The sequence below is a fragment of the Cupressus sempervirens genome, chromosome 7, assembly GCF_028749045.1.
Source record: "Cupressus sempervirens isolate cs-2001-9-10 chromosome 7, ASM2874904v1, whole genome shotgun sequence".
Taxonomy (NCBI): domain Eukaryota; kingdom Viridiplantae; phylum Streptophyta; class Pinopsida; order Cupressales; family Cupressaceae; genus Cupressus; species Cupressus sempervirens.
In genome coordinates, this window is record NC_143124.1 from 473,427,154 (window position 1) to 473,443,942 (window position 16,789).

Genomic DNA, 16,789 nt, shown 5'->3' on the forward strand with positions numbered 1-16,789 from the left:
CAAGGAGTGACAAGGGTGTTTTACAATTAATACATTTTGATACTTGTTTGATACTTGTGTTCCATTATCCACTAAGTCTCTCAAGAATTATGAATATTTTGTAGCCTTTATTGAGGAATTCTCTAGGAACACTTGAATTTACTTCTTAAAGACATGATATGAAATCTTCAATCATTTCCAAGAGTTTAAGGATCTTGGGAAGAATCTATCAAAGAAGAAGATAAGGGTTCTTCATACAAATCATGGGGGTTAGTACATTGAGACATCCTTCAAGAATCTTTGCACTAAGGAAGAAATCAAGAGAGAATGGATAGTTCCTTACAACCCATGGCAGGATAGGGTTGCAAGAATTTAAAAATGGAACAATCATCGGTGCAACTAGCGCCATGTTAGTATGATCATAACTTGACTAGATATATTTGGACAAAAGCACGTAACACAAAGCCTTATGTTCAAAATAAAGTCTCACACAAAGTGTTAGGAAAGATGACAATTGAGGAGGCATTTACAAGACAAAAGCCAGAATCAATTACTTTCAAATTTTTAGCAGTATCGCTTATTGTCATGTTCTAAATAAGAAGTGCACCAAAATTGATTCAACTACAAAGAATGGATACTTCATTGGTTATGATGAAACATCCAAGGCATAAATTATATATATTCCTGTAAGATCAACTTAAGGGCACGCGTTAAGTTTTTGAAAGAGAATGCCTTCAAGAGATCTCATGATCAACAAACAATTGATCAGAATCAGCAAGCAAAAGCTCCAAGTATTGAACTACAATCTCAAACGAGCATGACAATACAAGTGTTTGAGGAAAATTATCATCATGTGAAATGATACGTGATGTGGAGCTTGAAGCTACAACCACTACAAGAATCACAAGGATACTGAACCATTAGATGAACAAAATTTTGTGTAAGTCCCTAGATCAAACGCAGGGGACAACATATCTCCATAAAGATCCTCAAACTATGTAGCATTAATGAGTTAGTAGATTGACAACGAGCCTTCTAGCTATACAGAGGTTGCACAACTCCAAGTTTAGCTAGATGTTATGGTGGAGTTCTACTTCATCATGCATAATGAAGTTTGGGAGGTAGCATCTGAACCTTTGGACAAATCAGCAATTGCCTCATGTTGGGTCTATAATATCAAGCACATTGCAATGGTAGCCTTTACAAATTCAAAGCTAGATTTGTGGCCAAGGGATTCTCTTAGAGAGAGGGGGGAAATTATGAGAAGACATTTGCTCTCGTACTTAGGTATACTTCCATTAAAATTTGTGAAGATGGCATGGCATATTCATCAAATGGATGCCACAAGAGTGTTCTCGAATGGAATCATTGAAGATGAGGTGTACATTGAGCAGTCGAAGAATTTTGAAAAACATGGGAGGGAAACAAGTGTATGTTGATTAAAGAGAGCACTATACAAACTCAAACAGGCTCCTAGAGCCTAGCATAGTTGTATTGGCATTTGCTTGCAAAATATGGGCTTTCTAAAGAGTGCGGCAAATGTAAAACCACATTATAATATGGTTCAAGAAGAAGCACTCATTCTCATTTTGTATGTGAATGATCTTTTTTTAACCAAATCACATAGCTCATAGGAAATTGCAAGAGGAATTTGCTACAGAGTTCAAAATGCAAGCCTTGAAGTTAATGCATTTTTTTCTAGGACTCGAGGTGCGGCAAATAGATGGGAAAATCTTCCTTAGTCAAGGGAGATATGATTTGGAGATATTGAAGAAGTTCAAGATGAGGGATTGTAGATCCATGTCTACACCTACGATAACCAATTGGAAGAAGATTAAAGCATCAAAGCATAAAGTTGTAGTTGTAGACCCCATCTTTTGTAGACAAGTTATTGGCTATCTCATGTATTTGGTTAACACAAGGCCTAACATTTGTTTTGCATTCAACACTCTTACTTAGTTCAAGGTGGGACCAAAGTTAGTTCATTGGACAACAACAAAACATTTGTTGTGATATCTACAAAGTACAATTTCAGCATTGGATTAGGGGTTGCCTTTGGTTCAACGAGAAGCAAAAGTTAGTTGCATTAAGCTCTATAGAAGCAGAGTGCATCAAAGAAAACATGGCTCCATGTAAGGCCATATGCCTTTAGAAGCTACCATTTGCTCTTTTTGGTCAATAAATGTTGTCATTCATTATTCATTGTGATAATGAGAGTTGTGTCAAGCTATATGAGAATCTAGTATTCCATGATCGACCAGAACATATCAACATTAAATGCAAATTCATCAAGAATTGTGTATAGTGTGGATTAGTTTGATTACAACATGTGCCTAAATATCAACAAATGGAAGACATTCTGATGAAGACCCTGAACAAAGAAAATATGTTTTCTTTAGGGAAAGTTGGGTGTCGTAGAGAACACTTTTCTCACTAAGAGGGAGTGTTAAACTTCGTAATTGGCCAAATGTTCCACCCTTGAGAGGTGTCGTGGAGATTGAAAACACAAAAAAATGTGAATGAACACCTGTTAGGATTCCAAGCCCTTTCACTTTGTGACCCTTCGGTATCCAAATGAGAAAGTATAAATAAGGGATCATTAAGCCGCATTGAAAGAGAGGATTTTTATGGGAATTAGTTGAGCTAGGATTTTTATGGGAACAAATTGAGCTTTAGTCAAACAAACGAGAGTTGTTTAGCAATGTAGGAAGGATAAACTTGTAACTCTCAAACTATAAAGAGAGGTACAACAAGTGACTAACAATTCCTCAATAACAATTTGCCAAACATATTAATAATATACCTCAAATATGGAAACTGGTTTTCCCCAGATTAGGGTTTCATTTGGTGCTAACTTTTGTATATAAGTAGGAATAATACTAGGCTAATAGCACATGTTGGGTAAGAGGAAATTCAGAATATGTTGATGCATCCAAAAAAACATGCAGGCCCAAAAACCTTTCATTATACCAACATTGCACCATGGATGTCCTTGTTGATAAAATGTTTATCATTATAACTAAACATTTGTTTCAAATTGACCATGAAATGTTAATTTCTTATAGACAAAAGGACTTTGAAAGAATAAATTAATAATAGCTAGAACTAAAGTCTCATTGCCAAAAATGTGAACATCAACCAAATTTTGAAGTCATGCAAACTATAATTTATTGAGTGCACCAAGAATTGATATATTTATTTAAACAAAATGAAGCTTTGGCTAAAAGAAAATGTTTCAACCAATAAAATGACATTATCATCATTACCTGATGGAAGCAATATTTTCATTGGAAACATCTTCTAAACAAATTTCCATAGGCAAATCTTAATAGAAATCAAAGCCTCCATAAGCTTACATTTGATCAACAACAATGACAATATTTTCATGTATTAACCATGCCCACTGATTTCAAAAAGAAAGCAGTTATAAAAGCATCTTCCTCTAGTCGATCAAACCTACAATAAAATAAGTCAATGTCATAATATTAGAACTCTAGACATAGATGAGAATCATCATGTAGTTGAGATAAATACACATGAAATAACAAACATAACATTTTAAATAACAAAGATACAAATAAAACGTGTTAATTTGATAGAGGAGAAAATTGTTGACTATTATTATTTGCTAGGAAAAAATTGAGTATAAAGTGGAGAATTGATATGGTATTATCAATTTGCATTAAACTGTATTTTTAGTTCCAAATTAAAATTTCATTATTATTTCTTACATAGCACATTTGTTTCATTGGGCAAAAGTTGAAATAAAACCAAGTTCTTTTGTAGGTCAATCAAAAAAGTCACTTTTAAATCAATTTACATGTGACAACAGGCAATTGCCTACAGTTATTCCATGCTAATACAAAAATTTTATGTATGATCTTGATTCTTACCCTCAAGCTCAAAAAGTGAAACAAAACATTGCATTGAAGATGCACACAGAGAAAACAAACAACTAAAATAACTCCTAATGAATAATGGAAGATTGGTAATAGACTAATAGGTGATGCAAATGTAGGCATACAATTAATATGGGAGGTAGCAAGGCCTATAATATCAGCTATCTTACTAAGGGTCATTCCCCATCCATACACATGCTATTACAGCTATTTGCCTATAGTTATTCCTTGTAAATAGGAAAAGATTTCCATATAAATTTACCCTCTAGATGAAAAAATTGAAACAAAGCATTATTGTGAAGATGCACATAGATGAAACATAAAACTGAAATAGCTCATATCCTAGAATGAAAAGTTTAATATTGGTACTAACTGACATGGATGCAAAGATGTAATTCACAAGGGAAATAGAAAGGCCTAAAATATCATCTATGTTGCCCACATCTTTCAACCAAAATTTTACAAGCACCATATGCTCAAGTGCAATGAGATTAGGTTGTAAAGAATGGAGTATCTAAACTAATCCTCAATTACAGTTAATCATAAACATATAGAACATGTGTTGTTTGCCAAAAAAGAAAACTTGGTCAAAATTGTTGGTTTTTCGAGGATTGTTGCAAATGTAGTAGCATTGTCTTATTGGTATTGTATTTTCCACATGCAACAATCACTTACGCTTATATTGAGTGCAAGTCATGAATAGACATGTCCCTTCATGGTACATGTCTATTTGTTAATCAAATAATTAATATAATAATATATTTAATCATAATCATATATATATATCTAACATAAGCTATCAAACATCAACACCCCCTCTTAGCTAGGGAGGATAGACACACGTATTACCACAAAGTAATATAAGTTAGCAAGATTAAGAATATCTTTGATCAGACGATATCCATCATTTTTGATATCATGAGTATTGGCCTTCAAAATATATGATATTCACCAAATACTCCAAGTAATGGTTTCTAGAGTATCAACACTTGATACTCACCATGTACTGAATAAAATAATTGTCTGCAGAATATCAACATATGATACTCTTTGAGTAATGGTCTCTAGAATGTTGAGATGCAAGTTATTCACCAAGTGTTGGGAGGTTGGTGCCTTTGTCCCTTTTAGGTGAAGGTATTGTTCAACATAGACAGGTGGATTTGTGACATGTGCTTAACCGCCTCTCATGGATCCTTGTCTCTGGTTGTTGTGACGTTCATCGATAGCTCAAGCTTTTGGTGTAATGGAAACTATGATTCCAACAAGTGGTATCAAAGCGATGGGTTATGAGTTCAAATCCCTTAGGTCATGCTGAGGGGGGGGATTGTTGGGAGGTTGGTGCCTTTGTCCCTTCTAGGTCAAGGTACCCTTCAACATAGACCGATGGATTTGTGACATGTAATTAATCGCCTCCTGTGGGTCCTTGTCTCTGGCTGTTATGACATTCATTGATAGCTCGAGTTTTTGGTGTAACGGCAACGGTCACTCCAACACCAAATACTGAGTAATAGTCTTCCAGAACATCAAGTTGCATAACACTCACCATGAACTCAAAAATTGTATATAAGGTATGTGCACACGCACTCTCATTATGCTTACACTAGTACATTAGGGGGTCATTTTCGACGACAGGCTAATTTGGCTTGTCAAATTCATTTTTTAAAAAATATGATCCCGATTACATCAAAATTTCGACAATAGTTAAGTTTATCGTTGAAATTTCGATGCCTGTTAAGTTTATCATCATAATTTCGACGTTGTTAGGGATATAAACAAAACAAAACAAAACAAAAAAGTGAAACTTCATTTATTCACGTAGCAAAGTGCGGGCGGGAGGCTTCAGAGGCGTGACGAAGATCTTTTCAGCACCATTCAAGTAAGGGTTCATGGATTAACTTTCGTTCTCGTCCTCTTATGTTTGGAACTTGATTTCAAGGTAAGGGTTCATGGATTAACTTTCATTCTCGTCCTCTTTTGTTTGGAACTTGCTTTCAAGGAAAGGGTTCATGGATTAACTTTCATTTCTGCTAGATACATTACCATAATCATTGTTTTGGCACTTGCTTTTAGTCCGACATGACGAAAGGACAGTTGCCCAGCTAAAAAAAGCCCGATGGAAAATTCATCTGCTCTATTTTCTTTTTTACAACAATTGCACCAAACTGCATTGCAAACAGTAGGCTCCTCTAGTTTTGACCCAAAGCTCTATGTCAATTTGCCTCTCCACTATACTTTGTCTGTCACTACGCAGCCTTTCTTAGCCTTGCCTCAGCCCATACCAAAAAAAAACCTCTGATTTTCTCGGCAAGTATTTTGGACAAGCAAGAGATGGTGTAGGTGTTCATTCTTCGACAAATTTTGTCACAGAGCCGGATAGATTACTAACGAGCATTAAAAACCTTTGGAATGTATTGAGCAGGAAAGTTAATAAAAGTGTGGGTGAAGACCCTGATGTCCATACCCTTTTTTCGTTACTAGAGGCTCTCATTATCCCCGACTCACACTTTAGAGAAGTTTATTATTGGGACGATTACTAGATAATAAGGTATTTCTGAGATTTCTATGCTTCTATCTTCTATAATGTATAAGAGTTAATATTGTATCCATAAATTGATAATCATTCATAACCACAACTATCTGTAGAATTTTCAATGCTTCATAGACACTTGACAATTTGGATTCCATCTTCTTAATCATTGGAAAATTGAACTCTTATTACATATTTATTGTTTATCTGTTGAATTGGTCACTATCGTAAATCTTCATCTCCATGTATTGGTTGTCACTACATATCTTTGTTTTGTCATCTTATCATTGAATGCAAACACTAGTGTCTCATTTCTTAGCCAACTAGTAAGTCACTATACTATTTCGTGAATATGCAAACCTCCTTTAGATGTATCGTTGGAATCGCGATCATTTCTTTTGCCCCTGTTATGACTCTGTCTTTTGGATTATCACGGTTTTTATTAAATTTTTAATTGTCTTCCTAACATGATGTGGCAACATTATTCCATTTTCTTATATTATATATGAATTGTTCATTCAAAATCTTCTCTTTATCTTTATATCACTGTCTTGGAGCATCGACAACATTATTGAATATAATTGTCTCAATCTTGACTATAAATGTTTACTCTTCTAATCATTTTCAACACCAACATGGATATCCATGTATTGGATGATGATTGAGAGGTTATTCAAACTATGTATTTATGTCATACATATGTGTGTTGTTTTAATTGCCACTCCCAAATAGTCGCTTGTATATGTCATTTATTGTTGTCATCACTTTAGCTTCATGTCCACTACATGATATATTTATCATAAACTTTGTCTTATTTAAGTCTAAAGAATTATATAGCAGCATTCATGTCCTACACAAAGTGACGTCTTATTCAAAACAGAGGGAAAAGATTCATTTTAAATCTATGTGTTCACTGTTTTACTTCTTAAATATTTGTGCCTTGATTACCTGTTTGGAAACAAACATTGTTGCATTAAATAAATCTTTACTTTACAATAATCATTCATAAATTGTGAACTACAACTCATCAAAATCAATGTAAAAATCAATCATCATGTGGTATCCCTAAAGAAGAAGAAATACCATGGATCAAGAGGAGGCACATAGTACACCATTGAGACTTCAACTTAATCACAAAATGGAACAAATTACAATCATGGCATAGATCATTACAGATGCTGAAAACATATAACCAAGGTATGACATTATTCTGATTTTCGTAAAAACAATTTTGATCATGAGGTAGCATCCATTTCACATGAACTAAATAACATGGTTGAGTCTTGCTATGTTCGTACTCAAGTTGATAGTGGTCCACACGAGATATATATTGTGGACTCGAGGCATAAAGGTCATGATTTTGTTCATCACATTGTCAAAGTTGTTAAAAGAACACAAGATATGTGTATGGGTGGTCACAAAAAGCTAAGAAGGCCAAACTATTTATTGCCCAATCAAGACAGCACTTACAAGAGATCTAAGAAGGCCAATTTTACACGTTTTCATTTCTGATTGTTATATGAGGAATCTATCATTGTATCTAATGGATTTTGTAATTCATCCTTTCATGAGAATTTTGACTATAGGGAACTATATGTCTTCGCACGCTGGCATCTTAAAACATCTTAGGTGGCTTTATCTCTTGCACTATCTCTACTTGCCCTCGAACTAGATACTCCAAGCAAGTGGGTGTTCTGAAAATAAAAAGTAAAACATTCATCTTCATCCTATACCCCTTCTACATAACAAAAATTAGGGTTTTCCACTGTGGGGATTAGGAAGGAGACTCCATTTCAATTAAAACCCTAACCACAGTCTACTAAGTCACAAGGTTCGAATTCGAATTCGAGTTCGGCAACTATAAAATTTGAATGAAGTTCGGGAAAGAGTAAAAATTCGGAAAAAAATTCGAATTAAATTCGCCTTATACAATTTTAATTATTTTCTAGATGTATGTAATATATCTTATCAATTATCAAAATAGTAAAAATTGCTAAATAGATCTCACAACTTCATAAGCCTAATGAGGCATTTATTAAGTACAAAACATAAGAAACATGTGAAATCACAATAGCAAAGATATTTTCAATCAAAAGTCAAGACTTCATAGCTTCAAGAAAGCTCGAAGTCATCAAGAACAATTGGCTCAGATGGTGTAGTATCATCATCAGTATCACTACCCAATTCTTCCTCAAAAAAGTCAGGCTCATCTGCGTCTGGTACTGCTATGTCTTCCAAAGTCTGTTGTTGTGAAGATGACTCATTTGTTGATTTGTTCATAAGCAATTTTAAATTGCTGCGAACATAGACAAGATCTCCCAACTTTCCAGACAACAACTTGTTCCTCTTTTTGGAATGGATGTGGTCAAAGCAACTCCAATTTCTCTCACAAGCTGATGAACTTGCTCCTTGACTCAAAATTCGAATGGCAAATCGCTGAAGTTCAGGAGTTTCTGCCCCATAGCTCATCCACCATCTATAACTAGGTACCTCATCTCGTGTCATATCATATTTGGCTGCTGCTATTCCAAACATCCCTTCCGCTTTTCTGTATTTCCAACATTGTTCTCTAATTAGAGATGCAATTGTTGGATCTGGTTCAAATCTACTAATGGCTTCATAAAACCCTGCCATAATATCAGCATCACCTTGTCTATCAATGTGAAACAGTTTAGGCTCCAAATAGCAAGTTGCTGCATGTAAAGGAGTGTGCATCATTTTCCATCTTGAATCAACAGTCTCCCATATCTCTATGTACTCTGCTTCCACATTATTTAGTGCTCTCTGAATAGCTTCCTTGCAACGGTCCATGCTTTCATAAAGCATTCCAAGGCAAGGAGTGTCACCATCAACCATGCGGAGCACGTCAACAATTGGACTACATATATTTAAAACCTTTGCCCCACTTTCCCAAAAGCTACTATTTAAAACAATTTGCTCTATCATCTTCCCCTTACCACTTTTTGAGAGAGTTGAATTTTCCCACACATTGGAACAAATTACAGATCTTAAAGCCGCTTTCTCTTCAACCACTCTTCTCAAAGTGATATAAAATGAAGCAAATCTTGTATCACAAGGCCTCAACAACTTTCTAGATGCATGTTGCCTGTAAAGGCTCAATGTGAGACGATGATTTCGTATGAAATTCGCAACTTCTCTTCCTCTATGAATTACTTCATGTATCCAAGGGAATTTTGCCAAATCATGAAGCAACAAATCCAAACAATGAGCTGCACATGGACTCCAATAAATTTTTGGGTACTTCTTTACAATCAGCTTGCCAGCTCCCACACAATTTGTTGCACTATCAGTAATCACTTGAACCACATTTGCAACCCCTACTTCAAGAATTGCTTCCTCTAATATCTGAAATATATATTCAGAAGTTTTTTTATGATTCATAGTGTCAATAACCTTCAAGAATACAACACCTTCAGGACAAGACACTAAAACATTAATCAATGGTCTTTGACAGATTTCCGACCATCCATCACTCAATATAGTGCACCCTGTTACCTTCCAAGAGGCTTTGACCACATCTAATTTATCAGTCACTCTATCTTTTGACCTCTCTAAGAGAGTTGTTCTCAAAGCCTCACAAGAAGGAGGTATGTACCCTTTGCCAAACTCTCCAGCCTTTTGAAATACAACACGATAAAGTGGATTTCTAGCTACATTGAAAGGAATTGCACTAGTATAGAATAAATCAGCTAGTAAATCATCAACTACTTGTTTCTCACATGGTTTCCAAAAGCTATTCAGAGTTCCGCTCTCTTTTGTTGCCTTTACAACCTGAGGTAGACATGAAGATGATGGTATAGTTGATGTGAATCTAGAGACGTCTTCAATTCTTTGTTTCTTTTGTGCCTTCTTCATCTTTTGAGCAATAGAAGACGAATGCTCTTTCTCTAAAATCGCCCTAAGCTCTTGGGTCACACCTGGACATGCAGTAACACCCCCACCTTTACCTGCTGTAATACCAAGCAAGTGATCCATGACCCTTGTTAAACTTCCAGTAATAACTTTCGGACACAAGTTACACTGAGCTTTATTAGGACCGTTTTGAGTCACATGTTTCCACGCCTCCGAAGTTGATTTGTGGGGAGCCATATTACAATCTATAAAATAAAAAACAAAATAATATGTTATTATTTCAAACTTTAAAACAAAATAATTCAATAAATAATTTAAAAATGTTAATTTAGAATTAAACATGTTAAAGTTTAACTTTTTACACTAATAATTATATTATTTAAACTAATAATTATATTATTTAAAAATTGAAATATACATTTACTAAACATAATATAATATATCTATTTATTTATTAAATTATAATAAAAATTATAAACTTACAAAGCAAAATAAAGTAAACATATTAATATATATCTAATCAACTCTAAACTCTAATATTTTAAAAGTTTTCCAAATTATGTTAATTACAAATTAATATATCACTATTTTAAGTCAATTTTAAAAAATAAATCAAATATTGAATTAACTATTACAAAATACATTACAAAGAATTATAAAAAGATTAAATTTTTTATAAACTATATAAAATGAAATAATTTTTTTATACAAATTATATTAATAAAAAACTATATAAAATGAAATAAATTTTTTATACAAATTATATTAATAAAAAACTATATACAAATTTTATATCTAAAAACTATATTAAAAAAACAAAACTAAATATAAACTTAATACCTATTGAAAATAAAAACTTATAATAATATATTACAAAGTTATAAATCTACAAATAAAACTGGATCATCATCATATTATTACAAATAACAACTATTGAAATTGCGAAAAATTGAATCAATAATTTACAAAGTTGTTACTATTGAAGTTGCGAAAAACAAATATATCGCAGGACATTCACGATTCACCCAGGCGGGCACGACAAGGGTTTAGACGTTCACCCAGGTGGGCACAAGAGGGGTTCAGACGTTCACCTAGGCCAGGAGAGGGAAAACGTGATGAAGGCAGGATGCAGGAGAGAGTTAAATGCCGCTTCAACAAAAAATGCCGCTGGACAAACGTTTCAGAAAACGCAACCTCAACAAACTCCTCATTTGCATTGGATTTTCTTCTTATTCGCATCGGATTTTATAGACGTTTTTGCTCGACAATACCCTACAAACTCTGCCGGCAATTTCTAAATATACTTGACGAAGTCCGTTTTTGGCAGTCGAATGAATGGCGGATTTGAACGAATTTTTAAAGCAAGTTTCAAATTCGGCAATATCTGAATATCAAGCTTGATATTCGCCGAATCTTGTGACTTAGAGCACAGATTAGGGTAACTAGCAAACACAAAAAAAATCAAAAGTACTTCAAGCTTAACCTACACACCTCAAACTAATTAGCACCTTTTCTAGGAAGAAAAAACACAACTTTTCATAATATAAGCATGTACCTACTGTAAAACTGTAAGGAGATCTTAAAATTGTACTTGTTGTCTGCACATATTTTCCCACCAAAATTGCTTTCTTAGTGATTCAAATCCGTACATATCAACTCCAACCCTTTCCTAGGTTGAAGAACATTCATTTATAGGCTATATATCTTGACCTTACATATTCATTCCTACTTGTTCGATCAAAACAAAACTCTTGTTGACCTTCCAAATTTGTTAAAAAGTTGTTCAACAACAATATTTGTTGCATGACAACTTTTTACAACTTTCCCATATTTCTAATCAAATGCCTTCCAATGCCTTCTAAGGTGATAAATTTGCATATGCAGATGTGGCGGCCAGGCGAGCGTGCGCGTGTGTGCGTGTGGAGAGATCATGTGGATTGTGGAGATCAATGGAGCAAGTGAGCAAGCGTGCGTGCATGCGTGTGTGTGTGTGTTATAACATTGTGTTATAACACTAGCATAGGTGTTTGAAGTGGTTCCAAATGATTACACAATGGCATTACCTCTAAACCATGCAAAGGATGTTAAAGTGGTTCCAAATAATGAAACAATGACATTACCTTTAATCCAAATAATAAAACAATAAAACTCACTCAACCCGTGCTAAGTGACAAGCCATGTACATCTTTTTCAAGTTTGACATTTCTCTTTTTCTAACTCACAATCCAAGAATAATTTTTCTAAACACATACTCACTAGTAAGAGATTGAGCCAAAAGAGCTAAAAAAATGATTGCGCACAATAATCATCTTTTTACATTCTTTTAGGCATAATTGTTCTTATATTTTATGATATTTGGTAAGAACAAAATTCCAAACTAATCAAGTAGGTGATCCAAAATTTAATCATAATTGGTTGAGGCATGTTTAAATGCCTTATTTCACATGTTATTGAATGTCTCTTAAATGTTCAAGGTAGTAACTCCTTACACACTCTTCGCTGAAGTTATTCTCACTACCACAATGACATTACCTCTAAACCATGCAAAGGATGTTGAAGTGGTTCCCAACCTTGAAACACTCTCATAACTTAAGAAATGGCAAAGCAAATGCAAATGCAGTACATGACAAAATGCACAACTTGTAGTCTGTATATATATAGAGAGATCTTTTTTAAGTTGCTTATTACATATTAGCACAATAGAAAAATTGTTCCAAGTCCATATATATTTCAGAATCCAAATAATAAAAGAATAAAACTCACTCAACCCATGCTAAGTGACAAGCCATAACCTAGTTCAATTGGTGTAGTTGTTGATTAGCTGGGTTGATTACAAATTCCTATAGAATTGTCATCAGATTAGGTACAATAAAACAAAAATCCAGTTGTTCCTAGCTAGGATTACCTTGACTGCTCTATTTAGACTCATTGATTATTGTCACAAGCTTTTAAACATAATTATATAAGGAGTGAGTTAGGACATTTATAGGTTAACCTTACATTAACTATAAACTACAACACAAAGGTTGCACTACGGTATTACAGGGTTGTAATTATAAAAAACCGCCCAATTCACCTGAGTGGGTGTATGATGATGAAGAGTTGTATGAGGTGAGGAAAGCTCACCAATGGTTATAGGAATATAGCTACATCGAAACAATTAGAAACCAGAACTACATATTCGTTAGAGTGAGTAGTTCAAGGGTCTTGTTCCTATGTATATGGGTATGTAGGCAGCCTGGTAGGCGGAGTGTGCATCCAGTGTGCAGACGCCTTGGACATAGTTAGGTGGCACTTAACCATGTATATATGTATGTATGTATGTAACCATTCTCTACATAACAATGCCATTCACATGGGGGAGGCGAGAGGGGGTAGGGCGGGTGGCAGTTGAGCTTGCACCTTCGGCAATACTTCATTTCCATTATTTGCACTCTCTAAATCAGAGGTATATAACTTTATCACTTGTAACTATAATTTTCAAATAGTACAAACCACAATAGTTTCTTATAATTCTATGCTTCTCTTTGTAAGTTTATAAAATTGAAGTTTAAAAATTAATTGCATTTATGTACATCTTTTTCAAGTTTGATATTTCTCTTTTTCCTTGGACATAGTTAGGTAGCACTTAACCATGTATGTATCAGGTAGGTGATCCAAACTTAAATCATAATTGGTTTATGCATGTTTAAATACCTTATTTCACATGTTATTGAATGTTATGTGTTTATGTGCTACTATTAATGAATGTTAAAGGATATATGTTCTAGGCTATTATACCAGTTCTTAAGCCCAAAATAGATAAATCATGATTTGAAATGTAAACTTGGGTGCTTAACTTAATGAATTAGCACACCAAGCGAAAGACCTTGTGTGATGAAGAATTATATGATTTTCTACATATTTCACCACATAGCAGTGCATTGCAAATTCACATACATTCTTGAGTAGACATTTGTGAGCACCAAGGGTGTGAAGGCTCCATGCAAAAACATGTAGAAGCAAAAAAGGTCATGATGAACATTTTCGATAACATGTTTGCCAAGAGCATACACAAGTTCCTCAAGGTGACTTCGCATTATTAAATTTTCATGTTTGCCAACCCCACTGCTCTTCCTCCATATCCCGCACAAATAAAAAATGATGCCTCCAACATTGCAACCATATGATAAATGGGAATAGCAGATGCTCGAGCCATAACCTAGTTAAATTGGTCTAGTTGCTGATTAGCTGGGTTATTTAAAAATTCTTGTAGAACTGTCATCATATTAGGTACAATAGAACGAACAATCAATTGTTCCCAGCTAGCAGGACCAAATACAGTTTTCCAAGGTGATAAAATTGCATATGCAGATGCATCACTTAACAAACTAATTATATAAAGGGTGCATCATTGGAATATTTGAATCAAACAAAATGCAATCAAAGGAATGAAGTTGTAGTGCTAACCCACATGCAAGAAGAGATTCAAGATGACAAGAAGATGGTGATGAGTCAATGCAAGACCACAGACAATATAGAGTAGGTGTCTCTTAATGCAAAGGCAATGAGTTATCCATGGACGATAAACACAATTGAGTGCAAAAAAATGAAGTGAAAACAGTAAGGTTAAAGTTGTTGAATTGGATAAAGCCATCATTTTTCGCAATTGGTATGTTGAAAAGTCAAAGTATTGTATAGGTTAGTGAAATAGTTATTTCAATTCATGCATTCATGCAACTAGCGCTTGCACCAAGGTAGGGTGCAAGTGTATAGCCCATAGATTTGGTCGGGTTTGAACATTTGACTCTGCCATGAAGTCCTATTTGATTGACGACTTGAATTATTGAATGTTCACAAGATGAAAGTACATTACAAGTAGGTCAATCTAAACATTTTAACCCAACCACATTTAAAAGATAATACATAATAAATAGTACAGATAATGCACATGATAAGAATAAGTTTAGCAAATCAAGACCAACAATGCTGTCAAAATAATAAATTTAAATTATTAAAGACATCCATTTTCAGCCTCATGGCTCAAAATGCACTATCTAAATAACAGGTATACATACCAATCCCAAAAACGTCTCTTGCAATCACAACCAATGTCAAATATTTTCAAACTTGGTAGTAGCTTCTCCAAACCAACGTCTTCTAAAAGCAAGTACTACATGTACCAATAAAAGTAAAACTGGAACCTTAATTAAAGGTCCAATAGTTGCAGCTAGGGCTTCCTCAAAACCTATACCAAAACTTCCAACAGTTATTGCTAGTTCAAAGTTGTTACTTGACACAGTGAAAGATTGTGACAGACTGCAAATATGTGATTTTCTGGAAAAATGTATATAAGTTTTGGACAGGCCAGTCCATGTCAATGTCACTGGTCTAAACCCATAGGTGGCATAAAGGATAAGACCATTTGCGGCCTGCAGAGATGCTGGCAATGACCATGTTCCTCAACTGGGACTACAAAAATATTTGGACTGGAAACTAGAAAACATATGCAAAATGTTGAGGAATGAGCCATACTGAAAGTGTTCCTATTTATTCTGCAACGTTCTAACTGTCCAAGGATCTTTAAAATTGGGGTTGTAAATATATACATTGGTGAGAAGAATTAATGCACGCTCTCTGCATATACAATCCTAACATGTGATATTGCATGGCCACACAGGGTCTCCAGGGCACTTGTCATGCCTAAGATCCTCATTCCTTTATAATAATATCCAAAACTAAGATTTACTATTAAGAATTGGAACAATATTGACAGAATAAATGCTCTGAAAGAAGCTATCTATTTCATTTATTATTGGGAAATAAGGCACCAATAGACTTACATGAACTGTTTATTGGACTATATAAACATACAAAAGAAAGGAAGAAGTAATGAATAATTAGGTCAAAAATTTTATGTCAATAATTAGATGATTACAACTGTTGATTCGCAGAATGACCAATACACATGGTGTGCCATGAGTAAAGTAAAATGGAACAGAATAAAATTTTACATTCAGATTCATATACTAACAAAGAGTCCTAAATTGAATCCCAAAATGACAATAGTGTGTATGGCAATGGCAACCAATTCTAATTTGCTCAGCTGTCCTGCAAAAGCCTAAGGTACTTGTTCCATTTAGAGCTAGGCGACTAAATATGGCAGGCCATGCAATAGCCCATATTTTCATTGATTCATCTGCAATCCTCTTTCCTAACTAACTTGAACATGTAAATGATCCACTTTTATTGCTCCCTTGCAAATTACAAGAAATTTCATTGCCCCTTGCAAATTACAAGAAACTTCTACATCCCCACTCAGTTCATCACAAATAAGGGAATCTTCTAAAGAGTCTACCATAACTCTCATCTTTATAGCCAAATTTTAACATACCAGAGTCAAACACACCATATATCTAAAAAATATAGCCCCAACGTGCTAAATTTATAACACATTCGTACATCAATGGAGGTGTTGACAATGTTGATTGAAAAAATGGCGATCCTCAAAAGTGTCATAGAATGAACATGT

At 34.3% G+C, this 16,789-nt stretch overlaps 1 protein-coding gene across 2 annotated transcripts in view; it reads right to left on the bottom strand.

Moving 5' to 3' along the window:
- Nucleotides 1-3,122: 3,122 nt before the first annotated feature.
- Nucleotides 3,123-16,789, bottom strand: part of LOC149547607 (Prolyl oligopeptidase family protein) — a 103,509-nt gene continuing 89,842 nt past the window's right edge. For both annotated transcript variants that reach the window (XR_016353900.1, XM_089791719.1), the window contains exon 11: nucleotides 3,123-3,435. Coding sequence is in view for 1 of the 2 variants with exons in the window: in XM_089791719.1 (XP_089647845.1) it covers nucleotides 3,363-3,435 (73 nt within the window). In the remaining variant the exon portion in view is untranslated. The remainder of the gene's footprint in view (nucleotides 3,436-16,789) is intronic.